Below are 27,733 nucleotides of genomic sequence, written 5' to 3'. Positions count from 1 at the left end.
ATTTCAAACACTGCTGAAGTAGATAAAAAGTGCTTAGGAGACATTTCTTGTTTTTGCGGACGTGCATATAGACGATATACCGTTAAACATAGTTAATGATGTAACACACGCAGTGGAAAACAGTGCATCTCTAAACAAAAAATGCAACAACAAACTTTAAAGTGAACTTCTAAAATAGTTACAAACACAGAAATCACACAAAATACTGTTGGTGGACAAAGCAAAGGATGAATTCATGAATAATCATTTCAGCAGCATGGGTCATTGGATAAGAACACCTTGGTATTTAATGGTTAAAATTTTTATTTTAGGAGAAGCTTTTTGGAGAGATATTTATAATCAACCACAGAAAACACCTCCTGGATTTATTTTGCTGCTGCCATTTTTATAACTTTTGGTCTGAGCCTTATATTTCAAGTTTGTTGACTTGGTTTTACTTCCAAATGTTGTTTACTTTTGTTTAATTGGATAATAATAGACAATAATTACTCAGTCAGCATCAACTTCTAATAGCTTTTGTTAATGTGCTAAGCTAAATCTATTCACTCATATAATGTGTCTATTTTTACAGGGCTGTTCTAAGAAACACTTCCCATTAGACCCCCCCCCCCCCCCTTTTTTTCCCCAGTTCAACAAGGTGTTGTTTTTACTTTACTATCATTTTTATCAGTGTAAAGTCTTAACACACATTTTCTGGTGTTGTGTGTTCCCAACAAAAACTGCTGACCAGTTTCTTTAACACCCCCCCCCCCCCCCTCCCCAAACAAAACCATATAAAAGTCTTAGCTTACAATTCCCATTAAAGGTGTACACATTAAAATAGCCAAAATAAATGTTATTGTTAACAATAATGAAGTAAAAGACAGAATAAGTGGGAAGTAAACTGCCTGCTGTCTCTGTCTGTCTGTCTCCCCTCCATATACGCAGTTTCACTTTTCTGTCGTCATCACCGCACATTTGGTTTACGCCTAGATATCCTTGATTTGATCCCGACAACAGACAAAAATCTGCCAACACAAACCTCTTCTTACAGCTCAACTTTATCAACCTAAAGAGGTACTTACATGGTAGTTTACATCTATATATAATTAAAAAAAACCTCAAACTTCAAAGACAGGACTAACGTCCATGTCAACATTGTCTCATAATACAGGAAACCAGAAGATTTATAAATACCTTTTACAATAAAACTGGATGACAAAGGTGCAGAGCTGAGAGTTGAACTACAAAAACTACAAAAACACAGATGTGTTGGTAAAATCCAAGCAAACACACATGTATAATGTCACTGCAGTGCATACCTCAAACACCATGACAGGTTTGTTTGTGGTATTATGCATATTATGTGTTATTGAAGTACAAGGATTAGCAAAGCAAAGCACTGCATTTCAGTAAAAGGAGCTGAGCTCCAACACCAAAATCCTAAACCTGCTTGTTGGCAGGTTTTCTCTCCCCATTCCTCACGTTGCGCCCAAACCAACTGACTGAAACTCTCATTCATTCCTTCATTTTGATAAGTTTACATTTTTACAAACACTGATATCACTGCACATTACTTTTCCTCTGTATGCCTAACATCACTTACTTAAAACATATTTACAATGATGGAAACAGCGGTTACATCGCCGATTTATTATCAGCTCAGAATAAAAGTCTCTAGTCTTCATCTTTCTAATTCTGTGACTCTGTGAACAACAATGCAGTCAGACTATCAGTTTCCTTCCAATAATTTTTCATTCACAATGGCCTAATTTTTCCAGCATGAACTGAGATCTATATTTAAAATGCTGCATCCTTGCACAGCTTTCCTGAAATATTAAAAGTGTAAACTCGGAAATATTAAATATTAAGCATTTATATTCAGTAATGGCAGAAATAATGAAAGTGAGGTTATTACATTCCATTACTACATACATGTTTTTTTTACTGAATAATTATTACTTGTTGCCATGGTGAGTTGTAGCATGAGAAGGCTTTCTTTCTTTACATGCTTAAAACAGACTGAACATACTCAGAGTTGATTGAACTTGGATCGGTTGTTGTGGAAAAGGGAACTCAGAGTTTATTTTTAAACTCAGAGTTTGTTGGTTCCTGGGAAAAGGTACAGACCAGATACATCAGCATATAAATATAAAAGCAAACAGTGATCCTGCTAATGTGTAGGTTTCACCTAGAAATTAAGTATCAAATAATTAATTAGCTTAATTATGTGGGTGTGTGGGGAAAATGGACTTTAGTTTTAAAAAGAAAGTTTTGGGCTTCTGTTTCTGAAAGTGGTTATTTAAATACAAAATCGTTTTGGTGGTTTAAATTCGGCTTTAGGCTCCATGTTCTGGTTCAGCAGGCCTACATTAAGCTGGTGTGGTCCTCTTTATTTGCCTCTAGATTTCAGGTCTTTCTCTATCTACTTTTCTCCTGTTGAAAAGAAATGATTACTGGGAGCAATGTTTAGACCGGACTCACTAACTAAGGTTTAGTCATAGATAGTAATTGCTCCTATTTCTGTGAAAATCTACTCGTTTGGCTGTTAACCTGCCTGCAGTGAGAGATGTTTCTATGTTAGCTGACAAAACAATACAGATGAATGAGGGTGGAGAGCAACAGCAGGGTAGAGAACATCAGTGAAGGTTGTTTTGAAGGCGTGAAGGCGGATGATACTGTCAGAGGAAACTCTGTAAAAGGACAAACTTTTGGCCTCCGAATCCAGATACACCCCGACACGACTGGAGCGCAAGGCCTGAGATGATACACAGACCTTCTCTTTGTTGTGCTGAACAAAACAACCATCATCAGCAGAAATCAGACACCACGACTTGTCATTGTGTCCCAGCTTGCAGGCATCAACATCCCCTTTCCTGCCAATGTTTCTGTATGTTAACCCAACACAGAAGGGCTCTGACACCTCCAACTCAAAGTAACAGCGTCCTTTTAGTCCCTGTTTACACAGAACCTGCTGACAGCCATCAAACCTCTCTGTATGATCAGGATATGGCTGCTCCTCCTCCACCCAGGTCACCTTTCTGTTCCCTTCAGAGAGCAGCAGGTTCTTGTGAGCTGTGTTGGAGTTCAGATTGAGCTCACAGGCATCTGGAGGTAAGAAAACACTTATAGAATCAGTAAATACAGTTTATGTCCACTGTTGGCAGCACTAAGTACATGGCTCCAGGGAAATAAGTCAGAGACTGAGGGAGCTGTTCTCTAGAAGCACAAAAACAAAAATCTGTATGTGACAGTTAACCTGTAGAATCTGTTCAACAAATAAATACCTTGTGTAACACTGTCAATGACTCCTAAAGAACAAACCGTAAGATTTAGACATTACAACATTCAGCACTTCAGATTTACACAGATACTCACATTTCTTGAACCCTGGTTTGTTCCGGTGACTTCCACCATGTTCTAAACTGTGGAGAAAAATTATAGTAGTCAAGTATTAATATATCTATTGCCATATTAGTAATATGTGCATCTATTGTTTTATTGTTTTCAGCCCCCAACATACAGCACTGATATCTTGCACATGATCAAAATTTACTAACAGAAAAGTTGAAAAACAAAACAATTTTCAAAGCCGGAAACACCAGCAAAGAAAGCTCAAGGATGTGATGTTGGACTGAATTTACTCAGGTGAAAAAAATAAAAACCAAACACCAAAGCTGTAAACACTTCAGATAAAGCAAAGTTTTATTGTGTAATCTTAATCTACACAATCATTTTCCATAATCTACAATTATGGAACATGACCTATAAGTAGCTGCTAAGGTAGAGAAAACATCTACTGATTTTTGATGGTTTGTTAGAGCCCCAATTATTATGAGTCTTGTTTGTCAACAATCACAAGGAGAAACATTACCTTATTTTATTCTGATTATTCTTTTTTTATCATTAAAATGATCATTTTAGGGAACAGACTAATAGAGTAGTTTGTATTAGACCACATCTTTTAAAAATCAGCAGAAATGGCTTCCTGGGACATTTATATGCTAACTTTGAACTTTGGGACCATCTCCATTACAGTGAATGGTACATAGGTACAGTTAATTACTTGAGCTGGCTGAGCTGGTATTGTTTATCATCCTTCAGCTCAGAGAGCTTCTTTGATCCAGTTTCTCCTGGATCGTTGTAGCTCAGGTCCAACTCTTTCAGGTGTGAATGGTTTGACTTTAGAGCCGAGACCAGAGACTCGCAGCCTTTTTCTGTCACCAGACAACCGGATAACCTGAGAAAACACAATATTTGATACATCAGAAAGTATTTTAAATAAATAAAATAATGGCAACAAAAATGAGGTTCTACGTTATAAAAGATCTTGCTCTGTTTAAATGTCCAAAGAACAGGCTCTACCAATTATGTTAAATTGCAGCAGGTTTGGTGGGTTGTTAATCCATAGTGGTGTTGAATATAAGCATTAAACGTAAATGTACCTTAAAGTTTTCAGTCTGCAGCACTGATTCGACAGTCCTTTACACAGCAGCTCTACTCCTGAATCTTTCAGGTCATTGTTGCTCAGGTCCAGATGTCGTAGAGGTGAGAAGGGGAAGGTGAGACCAAAGGCCAGATGCTCAACCCACTCTTCAGTCACTTTACAGTCTGCTAGTCTAAACAGGGTGATAGGTTTTTGAAGAAACCAAAAATGTTTAAAGCTACACATAAAAATACATAATGAAGACATCATTTCTATTAGGGACAGGGAGGATCTGTTCCCTCTACTTTCTATTAACATTCGAACCAACAATCTTTCTTAACTTACAAGGCTGTCTTGCTGCTCCTCACTGCTGGTATCAGCCTCCGTCTGCCCTCCTCTGATGTGTTGTAACTCTTCAAGTCCAAGACTTCCAGATCATTCTTCGATACCTGCAGCATGTAGGCCAGTGCAGAGCAGTGCAGGGGAGTCAACTCTGTTTTTGAACGATCTGACAGTGCGAGATATTCCTGAATCTCATCTTTGACTTTGTGATCTCTCATCTCGACCATAGTCTGGAAAAGGTTGATGCAGCTGTCTGGAGAGAGGTTCTTCCTTCTGATAGACTTGAGGTAAGTCAAGATTTTCTTTTCAGTATCTTGACTTTGATCTGGTGAAGGCAGCAGACCATGAAGGACTCTGCGATTTGGTTCAACCAGGAGGCCAAGAAGGAATCTCAGGAAGAAGTCCAGGTGACCATTTTTCTTCTCCAGCACTTTGTCAACCATCATCTTTAAAAGATCAAGTAACGTATGTTCTTGGCTCTTTAGATCGAGGAAGCTGCTGAGCTCTCTGGTATCATTATTTATGAAACAGTCATAGACGTGAAGAGCTGCAAAGAACTCCTGCAGAGTCAGATGTACAAAGAAGAAGACCTTTTTCTGGGAAATGATTTCTTCTTCCCGAAGAACTGTGGTGCAAAATCCAGAGTAGATGGATGCTTCTTTACTGTCAATGCCAAAGTCTTCCAGGTCTTCCTCATAGAAGATGAGGTTGTTCTTCAGCAGCTGCTCAAATGCAAGCTTGCCGAGTTTCAGAAGAAATTTCCTCTGTGTTTTCAGAAGCTTTTCTTTGTTTGTCTCAACCTTCTTGTCATATTTTCTGTTTCTACGCTTTGTGTGTGCAAACAGGAAGTGTGACATCATCTCTGTAAGAGTTTGAGGAAATTCAGTTTCAGTGTCTCCTCCAAAGACTTCCTGGAATAACACTGCAGAAATCCAGCAGAAGATCGGGATCTGACACATGCTGTCGAGACTCTGTGAAGACTGAATATGTTTAATGATCCTTTCAGCAAGACCAGGATCATGACTAAATCTCCTCCTGAAGTATTCAGCTTTTTGAGGATCATTGAAACCTCTTATCTCTGTCACCATGTCAACATGCTCAGCAGGGATCTGATTGGCTGCTGCTGGACGAGAAGTAATCCAGAGGTTTGCATCAGGAAGAAGGTTACCCTGGATGATGTTTGCTAGGAGATTACTCACAGGTGTTACTTCCTTAACAGATGTTATAGTCTTGAAGCCTTCAAAGTCCAGCTGAAAACTGCTTTCATCCAGACCGTCCAGGATCAGAACAAGCTTGGTTTTGGTATAATCCACTGAATCTTTGAGTTCAGACAGTGTGGGATGAAATAAAGTCAGGAGCTCATGTAGGCTTTTCTCACCTGTAATCAAATTCAGCTCTCTGAAAGCAAGACTGAAAACAAAGTCTACATCCTGGTTTGCCTTCTCTTCGGCCCAGTCAAGAATCAATTTCTGCACAGAAAATGATTTGCCAATTCCTGCGACGCCCTTCGTCACAACTGTTCTGTGAGGTTTGTCTTGATCAGGCAACGGTTTCAACACATCATTTAGGTTGATTATTTGCTGTTCTGAAGTGTGTCTTATCCGTTTATGTTCGAGCAGCCTGACTTCATGCTCTTCACGTAACCTTTCACTCTCTCCAGTGGTTATGTGAAGCTCTGTGTAGATGTTGTTCAGTGAACTCGGCTTGTCACCATTACCTTCAGAGACTGAGGAATATTTCTCTTTCATTGCTTCTTTTAATTTCTTCTTTGCCTCTAAAAGATCAATTTTACCTGTAATGCAGTGAAACGCATCAAAGATGCTCAGGTGGTTAATACCAGATCGCTTTAATTTGGTCAGAGAAAAATGCACGATAAGAAATTCCTGACCTGATTTGGGGGTTTTAATCTTCTTAAAATGTTGAAAAAATTGGTTCATAAATTACATTAAATGGATGAAAATCGTATAAAGGTGCTTTATAAATACAGTCCAGTTACCAAAAACCTGATACTCTTGGATTTAATGTGTGTTGTTAAACTTAACTTAAAATGTAACATTTCTTAAAAGATCAAATGTATTTTTCTTTGGTTCTTTGATTTATTCATTGTCATGCAATCTTTCTTTAACCAAGTAATTAAAGACTAAAAGATGATTCCCAGCAGTGATTATGCAAAACTCTGTTAACACATTTTTTTGCAGTAACAGAGATAGTAGTGACATAAAGGATGTCAACTTACCAATATGTGTCTCTGTGTCTTTCTCTTGTTTTAATGTTTTCTTGGATTTCTTCCCACACTGAGGACAAGGACAGTCTGCTGGTGACACAGACTCATCCAGGTCTGAGCTGAGACACAGTTTGCAGCACCAGTGTTCACAGCTGAGCTGAACTGGATTTTTCATAACATCTTTGCAAACTGGACAGGTGGATGGCTTCTCAGTTACTGGTCTGTAGGAGGGTTTACAAATTAGACCGTATTTTAATTAGCTAATGGATAAATGGTACTGGTAGTTGAATAAACTGGTATGAAAATGGATAAATGTTTGCTCTTAACTGTGTTACAATAAAATTTGAGAGGACAAACTTATGTAACAGACTAAATTTGGCAAATTTCGCAGAAATCACACAAATGACTTTCTTAAAAGACCCATGTAATTGGTTTTTTTGGGGTTTTTTTTAGTTTAGTCTCTGCCCTACAAAGGATTATTTGGGCCACATAAAAAAAGTTGATCATTTTGAGACTGAAGTCGAAATGTAGAGGTTACAGTTATTGTTTCAAGACAAACTGCCACAGCTGCTATAACCTCTGCATGTTTAGATGAATTAGTGAAGCAAACTGATCGGCCGTCTTGTGACACAACATAAACCCTGTTTATTGGACGATGCTTTAACCATTGATACTTTTGCATCTGTCCATTACCAATCATTTCATTTTATACAAATCCCCTCTCTAACATCTATTCATTGCCCATATATTTATCACAACACTGCGTTAATGTGCTAAAAGACCATTTTCTTCCTTGTTGCTAAAACTGACTCTGAAGTTCCATTTCACTAACTCAGAGGGTACAACAAACATGGTAGTTTATCTTGAAACAACATAGGTATTCTCCACATTTCTATTTTTTTCTCTAAATAGAATTACTACTTTAATCTCAAAATTTCAACTTTATTCTCAAAATGATCAACAATATGTTTTTTCCCTAATAATCCTCCGTACTGCTCTGCCTCACGTTTCCCTGTTTGACATCATTCAGCTTCCTCTCCATCAGCTCTCTCAGCTGGATGTGATACGTCCTGTTTTCCTCTGCAGTCTCACTGAGCTTAAAACAGTTAAGTCACAGTTAAAAACAGTTTCCCCTTCCCCACTGGTTCTAGTAATAGTTGCTCATGAACAGCAGACAGTCCAAGACAATAAAGTTAGTCTAAGTCTGCAAGATGAGAGAATTATTGGAGAGAGACTCAAAAAAAAAAAAAAAAGAGAACCAAGCAGGGTAAAGCAAAAAAACACAAATATAGGGCTGTGTGATATGACCAAAATCTCATCTCCCGATATAAGAATTCTATCGTCCGATAACGATATAAATCACAAAAATGTAACATTTTCTGTAAATTCTGTGAATCTCGGGCAGCTCGACGTGAAGTGTTTCCAGCTGCGCGTCATGTAGCTGGAGTCGAGTGTTTTAACTGATGCATGAAACTATACATTTTTAGACATAAGTTGTAAAGGCCGCCATTTTCTTTGTATTTAGCGTGCTGCGGGGAAAAGCCTGTTCTAACGTTTGAGTCTAAGGTTTGTTTTTTAGCACCTGGCGGCTCTTTTTTACTTCTCATCCGTAAATAATCTGCTCTTTCACGTGATTCAGTCTATTTTGAAAAGTCTCAACAGGATCTTGAGCTTTATTGTGAAAGGTTTATGTGGAACATAAACAAACGGACACGCGAAGGTATTACCGTCGCTGTTGCTAACGACAACGCATAACAACAGGCGCTTGTCCGTCCGTAGTGTGGTTATATTAAATATAAGAGAAAGAGAGAACTTTAAGAAATTAATATAGCCACTACAGTGACCATCAAAACGATGAAAAAATATTGCCGTAAACAGTTTATTTTGCGACACCACGAAACAAACGATAGCGTAAAATGAAACGATAGACGTTTTTATATCGTCATCCGATATATATCGTTATATCGAACAGCCCTACTCAAATATGATGGAGTGACTTACATTTTAAAACCCAAACAACTGGAATAAAAATACATTTAAACAAATGATTATGATTAATGTACTTGAGCTGAACTTTATGCCCACAACAAATTCACATGTAATCATTTGGTCACATGGGTCTAACTAAATCTTTGGTGTCCACTACATTTCATATGGTGGATAATAATTATCACAATATTGCCCTAAATGACTGTAATATGATACATGATCAAATGTTTCATCCATACTGTCCACTTTTATCTCTAATACACGTTTCTCTGAGCCTGTTTGATTCAACGTGTTTGTCTCAGAAGCAGCATGAATGCCAGTGTCGCCTCAAACCAAGTTTGTGATCATTTCATTGTACATGCAATTCAATGCACATAAATTCAAACCAAACTGGATCGCTGATCTTCTAACTTATAAACCTAAGTAATCACACTGCTCCTCCTGGACCTGGCGTTAATTAATTGTTAAGAGCTCCCTTTCTAGTGGCTGTTCTTTAAGCTTGAGTTTCAGTAGTGTGATAGAGGCACTTTGTAACTGAAGTCTAAACACCGGTGCCTCTTTGTAAAAGCAGGATTCACAAACCCATTATTATTGTAATCTCATGTTCTACTTGTCGTTCGCCAGACAGCATTCAAACCATAGCAGAGCAAAATTCAGAATTATTGCATTTCCTCTGCCTTAATGGGCTGCATCCCAATCTGCTTCAGTCATTATTAACTTTGTGGAAAGTACAGTCTTCCAATATGCCTTCATATGCCAATTCTGGGGCCTCAAAGTCAAGGTTTTGTCTGCTTCTCTCTCCTCGCCTTGATGTTCATAAGGCAGAAGTGCTAAAAACATGATTACAAGTAAATTATGAATTCCTTTCCTCAGTTGCTTTGTATCCAAGCTTAAGCGTGCCCAATAACTAATCCTCCAGGGAGAGAACCCACTAATAAGCAGGACTGCCAGTACATCTGTCAGATGCCATAGCACCAGTCTCCTGCAAGGCACTGCACTGCTGTTTAAATTAGTTCATGTGATCAGTCAATGAACACCCTCATCCCTCATATAGACAAATACATTAACACTATGGAAGTCCATATCAAGCACTAAGTATAGCACTGAATATAACATTGTCAACCTGCTTAAGAATATTTGTAATGCAAGATATTTCACTCACTCAGTAAATCAGAATTACCTTTGTGTCTCTGTCTTAAAAACAAAGGGCTCAAACCTGGATCTGTTGCTCCTCAGCGACATGGACCCAGACGACACCGTCAACTGTGAACTAGACAGAAAAGAATTCATTTGAAACATTTTTCATCACAAATCTTCACAAATGCATTTGTCAGTCTTGGTTATTTCAACCCCCCAGGAATGCAGCTGCAGTCCAACATGCTGGAGTCAGTGTACATTTGCAAGATGAGAGACTTAGTGCAGCAAGGACTGAATGGCAGTAATGACCTCCACAACAACAACCTCTCCACTGAAGATAGGATTAAATCAATAAACAACATGATAGGCTGAGAGTAGATAGTTAGGAGTGAGTGTTAGGTACTTTTAAAATAAATGAGAATTACCTTTGTGTCTTAAAACCGAGTGGCTCAAACTTGGATCTGTCGCTGTTCAATGACATGGACTCAGACGAAGCCGTCGACTGTGAACTAAACAGAAAATAATTCATATGAAACATTTTTGATAGCGATATCATTTCACTGAATGTGTCTCGTTGTGTCTTACTGTCTGACAGTTCAATCAAATTATGACAACAAACCCCAAACACACTTTTCATGGCTCATTCTTGTAGATATAAACATGTTCACAAATACATCACTCTTAGCAATTTCAACCCCCTGTACTAAAATGAAACAACGACCTCCACAACAACAACAACCTCTCCATTATGAAGATAGGATTAAATCAATACACCACATGATGGGCTGAGAGTAGATAGGTAGTGGTGGCTGGAAAGTCCTTTTTTAATATAAATGAGAATTACCTTTGTGTCTTAAAACCAAGTGGCTCAAACTTGGATCTGTCGCTCTTTAAAGAAATATCGCTCGGAGCTGCAGATCCCGTGAACTGTGAACTAAACAGAGAACAGTCTGTTTACTGACTGACATCAATTTATTAAATTTATACTGTTTGTCAGATATCAATTCACCAAAACTTTCAATATAATGAAGCATTTTAATTTTAATTTGAAGCATGTCCACAACTCCACATTCTTTTCAGAAGGTACAGTGACAAGACATTTGTTAGGGTTCATAGATTTACAACCTTTCAAAGCCGAGGGGCTCAAACTTGGATCTGTCGCTCTTACTCATGCTGGGAGTGGTACTCATCTGTGAACTAGAAGGAGATACGGTTTTAGGTCTCAAACATGCCAAACCCCCCCCCCAAGATGATCACTTTGATAAATGCCTTAATTCATAAATGTATGTTAGAGATAGATTTTTTTGTGCTGGAGATGCTGGATGAGTTTCAGTAGGATTATCTATATTATAAGCTCTCTTTTTCAGCTGTAATAACACCAGCGAACAGCACAGATTGATTAATTCTCAACACACAATGTGCAACACCAATCTTACAATCTTACACCATAAAGTGAAGAATGGTTAATCAGAATTTGAAGAATCAGTACTTTTTTCAGACTGTCTCTATATGAAGATGCATTTGCTGAATACTGACAGTCTAATTACTAAAGGTCTTAATGGTGAGATCATCCATTAAGCTGTTTATTACCTGGTTGGAGTCTCACTGGACGACTCAACAGACACAGATCGCTTCCTTTTCTTCTCAGTCATTGTTGCTGCTGGGTTGGACAAACATGGCATTCATTGGAAATAGGTATGTAACACCTGTGCAGTTCTGTTCTTACCTGAGGTTTCGGCCACAGTCTTGTAGAGTTATGCAACTGAACAAATATGTTGCTACTAACAATCAGCTGAGTCTGTCACCAGCTGATTTTCAGGGTTTGTTTTCCATTTTATTTACCTAATTTAGTGGTTTGCATTCTTGTGAATTCACAAGTAAATAATCAACTTGTAAAGCCCTTAAATCCAGAATCGTAAGTAATACTTTTGTTTATACTTTATCAGAATCTGTTCTCAAATGTTTTTGTACAATCTAGGGGAAAAAAGAATAAAAAAAACCCCCAAAAGTGAATCTACTGTTAATTGTGCAATAACAAATCACAAGCCAGAACAAACTGAGTAACAGCCAGGGTCTGATCCAGAAAGCATGTTTATCTAACAACTCTGACTTTGTTGATCAGATCTAGATCGAATCTGGTGGTTTCTTTTGCCCCGACACAATCTGTATTCATTATTTACAATCGCTCATGTTTCCCGAATTATACTGAAATATCTCAAATCTAGCCAAGTAACATGTAGACAGCCATATTAAAGCATTCACTTTCTCTAAAATGTTTGCCTTACTGATAAAACTTTACATTAAAGACTTGGTGCCTGCATGTGTTCTTTTAGTTTAATGTCTAACAGTTAATATTACTAAACTCTGACTGTTAACAGTGCCTCTGTTATCTGAGATCAGATCAAATTACAAACACTCACACTGGAGAACATTAAAGAAGTTCTTTTCTTTAAACCTCACAGGGGACTTTTTATCTACTAATGGCAGAAATAATGAAATCAGTAGATTTGATTTCTGCTGAACATTAATGAAACTGTCATGAACTGCAGCAAAAACAGCTCTTATTTAACAGAAAACTGACATGAACGTGGATCTGTCAGTGAACTGTGTTTCTCCATATTTTTATTTTTGGTTTCTGTTTCCTACATTTGTTTCTGTCAGGTTAGAGCCAAAAAATAACATTCAAAAATCAAATATGAAATTTGGATTCCAGCATTAAATAAACAAAATTCAATGTAACAGACAGCATAAAAACAAGTTACATGTTTTATTTAAAATTTTATTCATTCTATGGTAATAAAAAAGTAAACTTGAGTGATTAAAAAGACTCTTTTCTTCACTCTCGGCTTTTAAGATAAATATCATGGTCCTCACTGACACCTGTTTATATTCCCCGGTCCTATGTTCTTCATTTAAACACCTGGGCCCTATTTCAGGAAGCCAGTTTAGAAAACTCAGAGTGAAAAACGATACTCAGGGTTGAGTAACCCCGAACTGTCCAACTCGGAATATTCGGTTTCAGAAAGGCTGATAACAATTAGTTCAATCAACGCGGAGTTGCTTTAACCCCAAATTAAGCGCACGCACGAGGATACATAAAGCCCTGATTAGTGGAGCACAGATTAAGCGAGTCACCATGGAGACGGAGGGAAAGAAGGCGCGGTCAATGTATTTCACAGCGCTTGAGGCCGAAATTCTGATGGCAGCATATGCCGATAACATGCAAATTTCGCGGAAAAAAAGTAACACAGCCTCAGCTGCAAAAGAAAGGGAGCATGCATGGCAAAACATAGCCGACAGAGTCAATGCGTGAGTGTTAAGTTAAACATTGATCTAGGGATTTCCACCCATTTAACACGTTATTTTATTATATTTGATTTTATTTTTTATTTCATACATTTGATTTTGTGATGTGATTTGAGCGCAGGTGCAACCCAACAGGCCCCAAACGTTCCTGGCAGCAAGTAAAAATGAAATATAAAAATATAGTCCAAACAGGTAAGGTGTAATTGTATTATGAGCCATAGTGCTTGGTCTGTTTGTCCGATGTAAATCAATTGCAGTTAGAGGCTACATTAATTTTCTTTCTGTAAGCACTTATTGAAATTATCTGAGCACATTACAAGTACATATTTGCTTACTCTGTATGCTCAAATGTGACCCATTATGGCCACTAGAAAAAAAAGCGGAGGCCCGAAAAACAGGTGGGGGTCCTCCACCACCACCACTCACAGAGGCTGAGCAGTTGGCTTCCACATTTGTGATAATGTTGGCAGCATCACATATGATCTTCACAGTGCAGAGAACACAATTAGCATCCATTACTAATAATGAAATAATTTGTTAGTTTGAAATGCTACAGGGAACTATGTACCTGTACATTAATGCTGTGGAAAGACTTCCTGTTCACATAGTCTCCTTCATTTACTGAAGGAGCAATGATTGGAATGTGAGTGCCATCTATACAGCCAATCACGCCTGGGAACCGTGAAAATACATGTAAAATTTAAGTAGTAGTTCAAATATCACCACATCATGAATTAAGTTTTGTTCATCCTGCTACCTACAACTTTGTGGCATCCCTCTTTGATAAATCTTGTGGGTCTATGACCGGGGAACACCACAAACGAGTACAGGAGACGTTTCAGTGCAACTGTAACATCCCTGACTGCCCGACAGACGGTAGCCTTGGAAACGTGCTCAGCGTCACCAATATTGTACAGAAAGCTCCCGTTTGCAAAAAACCGAAGTGCAATACAAATAATATGTACAGAACTGAGAGGATGTCCGCGATGTGTCACATGCGTAATATATGGCCTGAGGATGTTATTCAAATAAATTATAGATTGTGCTGAGAAACGGTAACGTTCGCACAGAAAATCATCAGGAAATGATAAAATGTCCAAACGCGCTCTGATCACTCTCTCCCGGCGGAGAGCTCTGCGGAGAATTTGTGCTTCAACATCTACTGGCTCTTCAAGGAAGGGGCACGCCATGTCTGACACTTCCTACAGTCAGGTTTCTGACAAAGAGGCGGAGAAAGTCAGGGTTAGTTGAAGTAAACCTGCTAGGGGGCAGGTTAGCTTCACGGAGTGTGTCGTCATAGTAACTCACTCAGAATTAATCTGAACTCGCTTTGTGAAACCGAAAACCCAGAGTTTTCGTTAACTCAGGGTATACTTACTCAGAGTTTGCACTAAACCGGCTTTCTGAAATAGGGCCCTGGGGCCCGTTCTTCGTACGTCGCTTACTACATCCAAGATCAAATGACACATCCAAGATCAAATCATCGCGCTAACCGTGAGCTCGCTAATCCGGTTCCCCGAACACACCTGCTGTTGACGATTACTACAGCTGGACGCAGGAATGTGACATCACTGGGTGTCGTAAAAGGGGCTACGCATCGATAGTAGAAACATTGATCGGCAACCCGCTGATTGGTCGGCGAAAATGTCGAAGGGGCGTGCTCGGTATTTTCCGGCAGCAGAGCAAGAACTCATGAGTGAGGGATTACAGGAGTTTCAGAGTTTAATTAAAACGCAAGAGAACACTGCAAAGGCTGCAAAAGCAAGGAGAGAGGGCTGGCAGAAAGTTGCTGACAAATCAAACTCGTAGGTAATTTAATAATAATAATAATAATGGATTGGATTTATATAGCGCTTTCCAAGGCACCCAAAGCGCTTTACGATACCACTATTCATTCACTCCCACATTCACACACTGGTGGAGGCAGCTACGGTTGTAGCCAGGCTGCCATATCGCGCCATCGGCCCCTCTGGCCAACACCAGTAGGCGGTAGGGTAGATCTATCATATGACACTATATTGTCCAATATCATATGGCATTATATTATATTATAATATGTTATATTATATCCCCTTTCACATTAGAGCCACAACAGGACCCACAAGAACATGGGAACAAGTAAAAGTGGAATACAGGAGTATTCTACAGAATGGTAATATTTATCTCTTAGATTGCTTTGCGTCTCTTGGCAAGGTAATACTGGCCTGTAATACTCTGTTAGTTTGTTCATAACAGCAACCAAGAAAAGGGCAGAGCAAAAAAAAAGACAGGTGGTGGTCCTGCACCCCCTCGTCAACAAGTTGGTTAAGTGAATAATACCCTCACGGGAAAATCGATATCTCTCTATGAGCACACTGTCGCGCTGAGCTAAAGGATCCTGTCTATCCCGCAATATACGCTGAATTCTGAGGACTCTCCTTATCAATCTTGCACCTTCCGCAATGGGCTGCTCGCGTATACGGACAGGACATGGCTGCGACAGGCTTCCCAAATCCACCTTCGCTTTTATAGCCGTGGTCTCTCATCTTGATTACACGAAGTAATTTACAATTGCTACTCTGAAATATGAATTACATCTGTAATAATCACATACATGTAATAGAATGTTAATAGTACATTTCCCTTTTTTAGGAAATGACCTGTATGTATCTGTGTGACATTAATAAAAGGATCAAGTGCTGCATTATCTTTAGTTACATTGATAATATTTATTTATGGTGAAACAGTGGAAAAATATCGCTGTTGCTTTCGTATAAATGAAGCGGACATACCTGCGTGGCCGCGATCTAATCCTGTTTACATAAAGTAAACCTGCTCCCGAGCAGGTTTACGCTTACGGCTCTGTTGCTATGACAGCAAGTCCCGGATGAGCTTCGGGGAACCGACTGATCCAGGATCACGCGAAATCGTCAACAATCTAATCCGGCTAACCTACTTAGCGAGGTACGAAGAACGGGCCCCTGGTATCAGAGCTCCACTGATAATAGCTTTCTCGTCTGTAATCACACATGTCATTAACTCAGAGTTAATTGAACTCACTCTAATCTGCCTTTTAGGAACATAAATATAAACAAGTCATCGAACAGGAAACTCGAAGTTATCAACCTCAGATTTTGTGTTTTGTTGAACTTGCTTCCTAGAATAGGGCCCAGTAGGATAAAGGCAATAAAATGCAGTCAGAAGGAGGAAAAGACAGGGAATCACTGAAGACAACAGGAAAATATAAACAGAAAAACTCAAGATTACAAATGAAACAAAAACATCATAAATACTGTGCAAAACCTGGAACCATGACACAGTTGTATGCTTCCTGTTACAACTGTTTCTCTGCTGGAGCATGACTCGATGATTGCGTTTACTCGTTTATATATGTTAATGCTAATTAATTCGCACATCCTAACTCATTATAGCTGTAAAAGTTCTAAAACAGATGAAAAATCTTGGTGCGAATGTTCACAATGTCATGGCCCAACTGCAGGGAACCCTTATGAGGAGAAAAAAGTTCATAAAACTTAGGAGAAAAAAATGCTATTTTTCTTTCTGGTGTTGCTCTTTCCTGAACGACTGATTTAAAGTGACTTAATTCAGTGTTTTACTTACCAGAGTTTGCCGGGTAGAAATAGGCAGATTAATCATCTAGGTACTGATGCAGTGTATTAGCTGGTTTCCTAGAAGAAAAAGAAGATCTGTATGATGATCTACAAAGAAAACTGAATATATGTCATATCAAATCGGAAACATATATTCTGATAGCTGAAACATTTGCACCTCTGCCTCACTTTATTCCTTATGAGGCTAACATTAAGTAACGTGGTTGATTCTACAGGGTATCGAAAGGAACCTGCTTATTAAACGTGGCTTATCTCATTATTGCAGCTGCCTGATTTTATCAAAGGCAAACATACCCAGGAAAGCACCAAAAAAACAGAACTACAAGTCTAAATGCTGCACCATAAAAATAATGTACACAGAAAATATTAAATGCTCTGTCTGTAAGAATAGGATATGATGAAAACAGCTTAAAACAGAATTCTGTTGTTGTTTCTAAAGTTGTTTAATGTTACATAAAGTTTCCTGACCACGTTAGATCTGAAGTCTCCAGTTTAATCTCTGCCTGTCTGACCATCTTCGTCAGCCACTACATACTCTGCAACTTGGATTTGTCCTCCTCTCTTTTCCTCTTTAAGTCTCAGAACTTATGAATTTTGATAAAATGAGTTCAGAGTTTTGCAAAACACCTTCCTGTAACTGTTTCACAATAAAACCTTCATAGTTACTCAAGCATTAAAAAAAATTGCATCTCTTCATAGGACTGAAATGGGGATATTTTGCTTTTTTGGTGAATGTGTAAACCGCTTTAGCTGAAGTAACTACAGTAAGTCACTGATTCTGAAAATTACTGCATTCTAACTGTGTTTTATACAGTATGAAACTGTAAATTCTACAGCGGTTTTCGATACAAACACTATTATCTAATTAATGCCTGTGCCTGTCTTCTCAATATATGAAATAGAAATAACAAATACAGAATTAGCATTATGATACTGTTAATCTGAATTACAGTAACTTATATTGGCAAATTAAGTGTAAAAGGGAAAAAAAAACTAATCCTAGTAAAGTTCACATTTCCTTTTTATGCAGCATTCCAAACAATGAAAAGAATGAAAAGTTCTTTTAATTTGATTAACTAATATGTAGATATGAAGAAAAAAAAATTTGACTACAGAGGACAGCAGTTTTAATCCGAAATGTTTCAACTTGTGAAACAGCTCCAGCTTATATAACACTGTGACAGCCTTTATTTCCCCTCTTGTAATGAATAAACACATTTGTGCTAAAAGGGCACGGTGCCAACAGTCCTACTACAGTGCTCTACTTTAACTGGTCTTCATGTCAGTTGTTAAAATTTATTTACATTGTCCAGTCTCCATGTTCCCAAAGTTGCATCTGCAAATGTATTATTTCTAGTGCTCCATCTCTAGTTCATGCAAATTCATATGTGTCAGTATCATCTTCAGGTAACAATGCAAATGATGCTGATTAAGAATATTTTGAATACATTTAAAATAAGAACAGCTCTCTGACTGTAGCTCTGTTTTTGTGATACAACTCATTTTCTTCACCACACTACAGATCATCAGTTTACTTTTACTGCATACATCCGCATAAAACTGTAACTTATCTGATTTAAATCTGATAGATGCTATTTTGAAAAGAGGGAGAAAGATTTCACAATGTATCACTGAGGATGGAAACACGGTGCAGAAAATTCTCAGCCAGATCTGCTCCTTTGTGCAAGGAGCAACAGGATGAGCACTGACAGAGCTACAAAATGACCTCCAGCGGGTCACTGGTGTGAATGTCTCCAGAGGTGTGGACTCGAGTCACATGACTTGGACTCGAGTCAGACTCGAGTCATTAATTTTATGACTTTAGACTTGACTTGAAAAAATGTTCTAAGACTTGTGACTTGACTTGGACTTTTACACTATTAACTTGGGACTTGAATTGGACTTGAACCGATTTACTTGAAAAGACTTGATATTTTACCCCAAATATAAAATTTAACATGCATATTATATAGAGATTGAAAATGTGACGTCATTCAGGGGTAGAACCGCAAAGGATTCTGGGAACTCGTGGCAAGCGGTACTAGCGCACGCAGGGTTTCAATTAAAATCAGTCACACAGCGATAAAAAGAAACACAAAAATGTCAAGAAGCTGTTGTATTATTAACTGCAATAGCCGGTCGCATGACAGCCACGGGAAGCCGACGGGTAAAGAGATCGGTTGTTATCGGATTACGTCGTTGAAGAGAAATTGTTCGAGCCATGTTTCCGAAGTAACAAAGACGCGACGGGTGGCCTGGATTGCAGCCATTCAAAGACCAAATATAACGTCCCAGAACACTCCAGCTCACAGGTTAGTCTGCTCCAAGCATTTACACGAAGGTCAGTGTTTTTTAGTAGTTAATGCATCATTTTCATAACATAATTGGTGATATAGGTTACAAGCAAGTCTGGCGCTGAACAGAAATTGTCGCGCTATGCTCCTGTGTTTATTGTGCATAAATAGTGAATTGTCCTGACACAATATTGTGTTTCGCTTCTGTTATTATGGTACATTGACAAAAACATATACTTTTATTCACAGGATAAAACAGGTTTTTTGTATCACTAATTGCCCAGTACGATTACAGCATACAGTATTATTGTCACTGCTACATTTCTGTGATGCTACCAGAAATTATTTCCACTACTAATTAATTACCATTGAGCTCAAAGGTCCTATTAATAAACGGTTAACGAACGTGTATTTATGAAGACGATTTGTGAGACTGGTAAACTTATGATAGGTACGATGGTCTTTCGTTCTACACGGTGCATTTCAAGGTCCTGTACCCATCCGTCGGTAAACTGTACCTGGGCTTGTTGCAGTGACCAGAAGTTACTAAACTTCATGAGTGTGTGCACTCACTCCAAGAACCGTATGATTATAAATATGCATATAAATATGCTACGATGAGATAGCTGACTTCATCTAACTAGCAAATGTTGTCCAGGCTACGTTGGTGATACAGTTTTTTTAAATATGTATGATATTTTTGTCATGCGGTTTTAAAGCCTCCTTGAATCGCTACCTTATCGTGGTGGAGGGGTTTGTGTGTCCCAGGGATCCCAGGGGCTATGTTGTCTGGGGGCTTTTGCCCCCTGGTAGGGTCTCCCATGGCAAACTGGTCCTGGGTGAGGGACCAGACAAAGAGCGATTCAGAAGACCCCCATGAAAAGAATATCGAGGGAACAGTTTACCCTGCCCGGGATAGGGTTACCGGGGCCCCGCCCTGGAGCCAGGCCCGGGGAGGGTGCCCGAGGGCGAGCGTCTGGTGGCCGGGCCTTAGTCCATGGGGCCCGGCCGGGCACAGCCCGAAGAGGAGACATGGGCCCATCCTCCCGCAGGCCCACCACCCGCAGGAGGCGCCATAGGGGTCGGGTGCATTGTGAGCCGGGTGGCGGCCAGGAGCGGAGGCCCTGGCGGACCGACCCCCGGCTGCCAAGACTGGCAATAGGGACATGGAATGTCACCTCTCTGGTGGGGAAGGAGCCTGAGTTGGTGCGTGAGGTTGAGAGGTACCGGCTAGATATAGTTGGGCTCACCTCTACGCATTGTCTGGGCTCTGGAACCAGTCTCCTGGAGAGGGGCTGGACTCTGTCTCAGTCTGGAGTTGCCCCTGGTGAGAGGCGGCGGGCTGGGGTGGGTATTCTTATATCCCCTCGGCTTGCTGCCGGTACGTTGGGGTTTTTCCCGGTGGACGAGAGGGTTTGTTCCCTGCGCCTTAGGGTCGGGGAACGGGTCCTGACTGTCATCTGCGCTTATGCGCCGAGTGGCAGTTCGGAGTACCCAGCCTTCTTAGAGTCCCTGGGGGGGGTGCTGGAAGGTGCTCCACCTGGAGACTCTGTTGTCCTGCTGGGAGACCTCAATGCTCACGTGGGTAACGACAGCGAGACCTGGAGGGGCGTGATTGGGAGGAACGGCCTCCCTGATCTGAACCCGAGTGGTGCTTTGTTATTGGACTTCTGTGCTAATCACAGTTTGGCCATAACGAACACCCTGTTCGAACATAAGAGTGTCCATAAGTGCACGTGGCACCAGGATGCTCTAGGCCGTAGGTCGATGATCGATTTTGTAATCGTATCACCAGACCTGCGACCATATGTTCTGGACACTCGGGTAAAGAGAGGGGCTGAGCTGTCAACTGATCACCACCTGGTGGTGAGTTGGATCAGGTGGCGGGGGAGGACGCTGGACAGACCTGGTGCACCTAAACGCGTAGTGAGGGTGTGCTGGGAACGTCTAGCAGAGGCCCCAGTCCGCGAGATCTTCAACGCACACCTCCGGCAGAGCTTCAACAGCATTCCGAGGGAGACTGGGGACATTGAGTCCGAATGGACCATGTTCAGCGTCTCCATTGCCGAAGCTGCTGCATTGAGCTGCGGCCGCAAGGTGGTTGGTGCCTGCCGTGGTGGTAATCCCCGAACCAAATGGTGGACACCAGAGGTGAAGGGAGCCACCAGGCTGAAGAAGGAGGCCTATCGGGCTTGGTTAGCCTGTGGGACTCCGGAGGCAGCCGACAGGTATCGACAGGCCAAGCGGAATGCGGCTCGGGCAGTGGCTGAAGCAAAAACTCGGGTGTGGGAGGAGTTCGGAGAGGCCATGGAAAAAGACTTTCGGACTGCCTCGAAGAGATTCTGGCAAACCGTCAGGCGTCTCAGGAGGGGAAAGCGGTGCTCTACCTGCACTGTGTATAGTGCTGGCGGAGCGCTGTTGACGTCGACTGAGAAAATTGTCGGGCGGTGGAAGGAATACTTCGAGGACCTCCTTAATCCCACTGACACGTCTTCCGGGGAGGAAGCAGAGTCTGGGGATGAGGGGTGTGACCCACCGATTTCCGGGGGCGAGGTCACTGAGGCAGTTAAACAACTCCTTGGTGGCAGAGCCCCTGGTGTCGATGAGGTCCGCCCCGAGTTCCTGAAGGCTCTGGACGTTGTAGGGCTGTCTTGGTTGACACGTCTCTGCAATGTTGCGTGGAGATCAGGGGCAGTACCTGTGGACTGGCAGACCGGGGTGGTGGTCCCCATCTTCAAGAAGGGGGACCGGAGGGTGTGTTCCAACTACAGGGGGATCACACTCCTCAGCCTCCCCGGGAAAGTCTATGCCAGGGTGCTGGAGAGGAGGGTTCGTCCGCTAGTCGAACCTCGGATACAGGAGGAACAATGCGGTTTTCGTCCTGGTCGCGGAACACTGGACCAGCTCTTTGTCCTCTCGAGGATACTTGAGGGTGCATGGGAGTTTGCCCAACCAGTCTACATGTGTTTTGTGGACCTGGAGAAGGCATTCGACCGTGTCCCTCGGGGCGTCCTGTGGGAGGTGTTGCGCGAGTATGGGGTGTCTGGCCCATTGCTACGGGCCATTCAATCCCTATACAACCGTTGCAAGAGCTTGGTTCGCATTGCCGGCAATAAGTCGGACTCGTTCCCGGTGGGTGATGGGCTCCGCCAAGGCTGCCCTTTGTCTCCGGTTCTGTTCATAATTTTTATGGACAGGATTTCTAGGCGCAGCCAAGTGGCGGAGGGCTTTCGCTTTGGTGGCCTCAGAATCTCATCTCTGATTTTTGCGGATGATGTGGTTCTGTTGGCTTCATCGGGCGAGGGCCTCCAGCTCGCACTGGAGCGGTTCGCAGCCGAGTGTAACGCAGCGGGAATGAGGATCAGCACCTCCAAATCTGAGGCCATGGTTCTCAGCCGGAAAAGGGTGGAGTGCCCACTCCGGGTCGGGGATGAGTTCCTGCCCCAAGTGGAGGAGTTCAAGTATCTCGGGGTCTTGTTCGCGAGTGATGGGAGAAGGGAGCTGGAGATCGACAGACGGATTGGGGCTGCGGCTGCAGTAATGCGGACGCTGCACCGGTCAGTCGTGGTGAAGAGGGAGCTGAGTGTAAAAGCGAAGCTCTCAATTTACCGGTCGATCTACGTCCCTACCCTCACCTATGGCCACGAGCTGTGGGTAGTGACCGAAAGAACGAGATCGCGGATACAAGCGGCGGAAATGAGCTTCCTCCGAAGGGTGGCTGGCCTCTCCCTTAGAGATAGGGTGAGAAGTTCGGCCATCCGGGAGGGGCTTAGAGTAGAGCAGCTGCTGCTCCACATCGAAAGGAGCCAGCTGAGGTGGTTCGGGCATCTGGCAAGGATGCCCCCTGGGCGCCTCCTGGGCGAGGTGTTCCAGGCATGTCCCACCGGGAGGAGGCCCCGGGGCAGACCCAGGACACGCTGGAGAGATTATATCTCTCGGCTGGCCTGGGAACGCCTTGGTATTCCCCCGGATAAGCTGGAGGAGGTGGCTGGGGAGAGGGAGGTCTGGACCTCTTTGCTTAGGCTGCTACCCCCGCGACCCGACCTCGGATAAGCGGATGAAGATGGATGGATGGATGGATGGTTTTAAAGCCGGTCCTACAACCGCATCCAAGAATGACATGCAGCTTATCTCAGAACTGTCGGTGAAAATTATTCTTGGAGCTAAGTTTAATTGAGCTGCATTTTAAAGAGGTGCAATTTCACAATTTGTGTATATTTTCTAAGTTCACTATTTTGTCATGTGTTGAGAAAAACACAGATTTTAAAATTACATGGTCTAATATTTACATTTAGCATAACTGCAACATTATTTTTTCATTTTTTTTTTTTTTAAAGACTCGAAAGGACTTGAAATTCAAAGTTTCAGACTTGTGACTTGACTCGGACTTTTACACCAGTGACTTGAGACTTGACTCTGACTTGCCTGACATTACTTGAGACTTGACTTGAGACTTGAGGATAAAGACTTGAGACTTACTTGAGACTTGCAAAACAATGACTTGGTCCCACCTCTGAATGTCTCTGACCAAACGTTCTCTAGTGGGCCCTTCAGGCTAGGCAACGACACACTGACTGCCATTATGTATCCGGGTAAAATCCCCGGACCCACTGTCAGACTCTGGTGCAGTGGGTCCTGGGTTCCTCCTGGTGGCCTCATGTGGTGAGGGTATGTAGGCAGTACCTGGAGGATAAATTAATAGATACCACTCATGGCCTCCCACTCTCACCTGACCTAACACCTCTGAGACTTTTTGATTCTGTCCATCAAACGCAAGGTTGTACCTTAGACTGTCCAGCAGCTGAGTAATGCTTTGGTCCAGATCTAGGAGGAGATCCTCTAGGACACCACCCACAAGCACGTGGGGGCCACAGAAACTACTGAGTAGCATTCTGAGCTGCTGCAAATAAAATTGAGCACAATGCACAAGTCCACTGCAACCTTTTTTCAGTTTGATTTTCAGGGTGTCTGTAAATCGACTGGTTCGTATATACCGCTCATCCACCGATTCATGGAAACACTTTGCTTGCACAAGTACTTTCTATCTAACATTTAAACACATTTATACTCTGATAGATGCACTGGAGAGCTATTTGGACTAGAGAAGCCAGGGATCAAACCACCAACCTTACTTCCTGATCGTTTTACTTTCAATCAATGTGGCATCCTTTCATTTCTAACACATTACCTGGTACGTTCCAGTTCAGATATCCAGCATGACTAATTTGAAGGCAACTTTACCAACGAGGAAATTCAATTGAGTGTCATGCAGTAGCATGAGGGAGAGGTCAGAAACCCCAAATTTCCCTAACCTCAGGTATTTTAGAGAAACCTGCCTCTTGAAATAAGGCTCTGGCCTACACTGAGAAGCCAACATATTAAATGTACCGTGAGAAAAAAATATAAGAAATAGATAAACAAAATACAATAAGAAAAACAACACTGGTTCAACCATGTTAAAATAAGCTGGGAGCAGGCATGCAGACGATGCCTTGATCGTGTAAATTGAGTACATAAACAGGGAAGTGGGAGGGCTCCCCGTATCTCTGCAGCAAATGCATGTGCGACACTGACATGGGTTTTTCCACACATCAGTCTCACGCTCAGTGTTGCCAACTCCACAGAAAGGAAAATCGCTATTGACTGTCCTAAAAGTCGCTAAATGACCTCATCGCCTAATTTGCATAATTGGTCTTGCTAATGTAATTGTAACCTACGTTGTTGGAGAGTAAAAAATGTCCTAAATGCAATTTTTTTTTAATGTAACAAGTCCAACCCTGCTCCTTTATCCGGGCTTGGACCTTGCAAAAGTGACCCGAAATTGGCACTCTGGTGGAGTTACTTTGTGTGTGTGTGTTTTTATAAGTAGTTTTAAACCTTGTGATCCACAAAACAGCATAACAGTAAAAGAAGAACTGACTGCGTTACAGTCAGTGCGGGAGCAGCGGCTTCGCCCATGCGCGACTCATTTGCAGTTTGGACGCACAGGTGTGAAGGTCTCATGATAGCAGCTGGGGGAGGACTATCCTCCACCTGTGAGCGCTTTGGCACGGGTGAGGTGCACCGTGCTAAAGCACCGCTGCTTATTGAGAGTGAAAGCGATACACGCTTTCACGTCAAAAAGTCGTCATAAATAAGTCTCCAATAACACCAGAAAAAGTCGCCACATTTGTCGCTAGTCTCTTTTTAGAAAAAAAAAGTCGCTAAGGGGGTCTGAAAACTCGCTAAATATAGCGACAAAGTCGCGAAGTTGGCAACACTGCTCACGTTTACCGCTGAAGACAGCAGGCCTTTTCACGCCTCGACTCTGTGCTGGTGACGCACTTTATAAAGCGCTCGCGACAGCAGGAAGCAAATAACGGAGGGATTTCCCGCGATCTTACCTCTTTGTTTACTATTTTTAATCCAAAACGTGCTCATCAGATAAGAAACGAAGGAGAATTCCGTGACGTGGGGAACAGTTCGCCTCGACTGCGTGTGACTGTTTGCAGCGGAGAGCCATCAAAAAGCCGTTCCGTTTATATACAGAGCTTTTGATAAAGAGAAGACAAAATCCCCCGAGGGAAACGAATAAAAAGCTCCAGTGTTGCTGGCTCGAGATGTCATCCTATGTTTACAAACGCCGCTCTGACGTATTGGCAAAACACTAGTGATGTGACGTTCCGTAGTGATGGTCCGCTTGAAGCTGAAGCTCCGGTGCATGTGTCACAAAAATCAACACACTGCTTCAGAAGCACTGTGTCGAAGCGTGATTCGTTTGGCCAGAGTCACGTGATCAGTGACGTCCGAAGCTTCATTTAGAACCTAACTGCTTCGGTATCTGATTCAATGGTTTATAAGGAAGCGTTTGCTTTTGTTTTGTGCGTGTTTATTATATCTGAAAACTGGAAAAAGGTAAAATGTCAAAAATCTGCTTCCATAATATAAATATCATTAAATAACTTTAGAAAAACTTCCACTTGATTCTTTACATGTAATGTTGTAAAAATATATATTTTATTGTTTAATTAATCTGAAAATGTTAGTCTGCCAAATGTGCAGCAATTGAATTTATTTATTCTCTTTAGCTGATAGTTTGTGGGGCCCAGGTAGACTGTATAACTGCATCTCTACCAGTTTCTCTGCACTCCAGCCTCCTCTGTGCCATGTGAAGGGATTTTCCTTAAGCCAGGAGAAATTATTTCCACGAAAAGGAACAGTTTCCGTCATCGCACACTAGAACAAATTCTCTTTTTAAATAAAAATGGAAAAGGGTTACCGTCAATGCATCATGTTTTTAATTTGCAAGTTCATAAGCATTTTCCTTTTCCATTTCACAATCAATTCTACCCCCAGCTCAAAAATATGTCTGGGAAAATTTCCTTAATATAATATTATTTATAAATACACCCCTCCGGCGATTAAATGCATACCTGCATGGAGGCAAGACCTCACAGCAGAAGCATACTCCATAATGTGTTGTACATTATTATATGTATATATAAGTAACGTGGTATTTTTCAATTATTGTATTTACCAACATCAAGAAGTCACAAGCAAAGAAAGACCACACCATGATGCATATTTAAACAAGGAGAGTTTACCAGTCAAAACTATTTATTAAACAAATAAAACACATTTTCTTAACCACCAAAAAATACACGTTCAAAGCAACAAAACGGCGGCCCAATATCAGACAGGATTCCACTCTGTAGAGTGAGCAATCATAATGAAGCGGTTGGTTTTATTTTGTGGATTCAAGCTGCACTTCATATTTTTGGCCACCAGATGTCACCAGAGAGGACTGTGTTGAAAAGCTTCGAGTAATGAACCGTTTTTCAATACAAGCTTCAGTGCTTCAGAAAGCTTCATTTGGCCATCACTAACGTTCTGTATCGAGGCTTCGAAGCTTGTGCCGAGGAATGGAGGGGGCGTTTCCGCGATGCGCGTATCGAGGCTTGCTTCATTTATGGGAGGAGCTGAAAATGATGACGTCCGAAGCCTCGCTGCCCGGCTGTACCACGTGACTGGTTCATGAAGTGGTTCGAACTTTGTCGTGAGCTATGACAGCGATATAAACCCCTCAGATTTCATTCAAAATGTAGGTGTTTGATGGAGAGTTGTTAGTGAGAGTTTGGAGACAGTTTGGAGGTTTATGAGAGTGAGGAGAGAAAGTCAGGAGAGAATGGAGCCAGCTAAGAAGAGGAGGATGTCCTCCCCTGTGTGGGAACATTTTGATCTTATTCCTCCCAACAAGGTATGTACATTTCTACAGAAGATGTATTCTCATAATACTGATGGTGCAATACAATTTATGTTAAGCTGTCTTTACTTTTGTACAAGGTGAAGTGTTTGCTCTGTGCCAGGGAGCTGGGATATAACAACAACACATCATCCATGCTTAGGCACTACAGAGCTTTGCATGAGAATAAGGGGAACACCGATT

General features: G+C 41.5%; 1 protein-coding gene across 3 annotated transcripts; it reads right to left on the bottom strand.

The window, feature by feature from the left end:
* Window positions 1–1,022: 1,022 nt before the first annotated feature.
* LOC147334847 (NLR family CARD domain-containing protein 3-like) lies at window positions 1,023–26,018 on the bottom strand. 3 transcript variants are annotated; one of them, XM_086286844.1, is made up of 13 exons: window positions 25,692–26,018; window positions 17,004–17,071; window positions 11,688–11,757; window positions 11,223–11,294; window positions 10,942–11,031; window positions 10,523–10,606; window positions 10,177–10,230; window positions 6,984–7,192; window positions 4,751–6,539; window positions 4,425–4,598; window positions 4,046–4,219; window positions 3,358–3,404; window positions 1,023–3,087 (listed from the first exon to the last, which is right to left on the bottom strand). In XM_086286844.1, exons 3-13 carry the CDS (start codon window positions 11,747–11,749, stop codon window positions 2,555–2,557), a joined length of 3,288 nt encoding a protein of 1,095 aa, XP_086142970.1. In that variant the 5' UTR covers window positions 11,750–11,757; window positions 17,004–17,071; window positions 25,692–26,018; the 3' UTR covers window positions 1,023–2,554. The 3 variants fall into 3 exon arrangements, with proteins under 3 accessions (XP_086142970.1, XP_086142971.1, XP_086142972.1); XM_086286845.1 differs by having other exon boundaries at window positions 11,688–11,754; XM_086286846.1 differs by lacking the exon at window positions 10,177–10,230.
* Window positions 26,019–27,733: the final 1,715 nt, after the last annotated feature.

The sequence above is a fragment of the Aulonocara sp. 'chitande type north' Nkhata Bay genome, linkage group LG3 (assembly GCF_057382095.1).
Source record: "Aulonocara sp. 'chitande type north' Nkhata Bay isolate Kocher_YH1m ecotype deep benthic linkage group LG3, A_spYH_male_GT1.1, whole genome shotgun sequence".
In the NCBI taxonomy this organism is placed as follows: domain Eukaryota; kingdom Metazoa; phylum Chordata; class Actinopteri; order Cichliformes; family Cichlidae; genus Aulonocara; species Aulonocara sp. 'chitande type north' Nkhata Bay.
The sequence above is the reverse complement of the archived record's forward strand: the minus strand, read 5'-3'. Positions and strand labels throughout refer to the sequence as shown.

Bases quoted from the DNA above. Each gene is read 5' to 3' on its own strand.
- LOC147334847 (XM_086286844.1), bottom strand. From the start codon at position 11,749: ATGACTGAGAAGAAAAGGAAGCGATCTGTGTCTGTTGAGTCGTCCAGT. The intron at 7,193-10,176 runs GTTTGAGCCCTT...ACCCTCCTACAG, and splicing joins CTGAGGAGCAACAGATCCAG to ACCAGTAACTGAGAAGCCAT. The intron at 6,540-6,983 runs GTAAGTTGACAT...ACTGCATTACAG, and splicing joins AGACACAGAGACACATATTG to GTAAAATTGATCTTTTAGAG.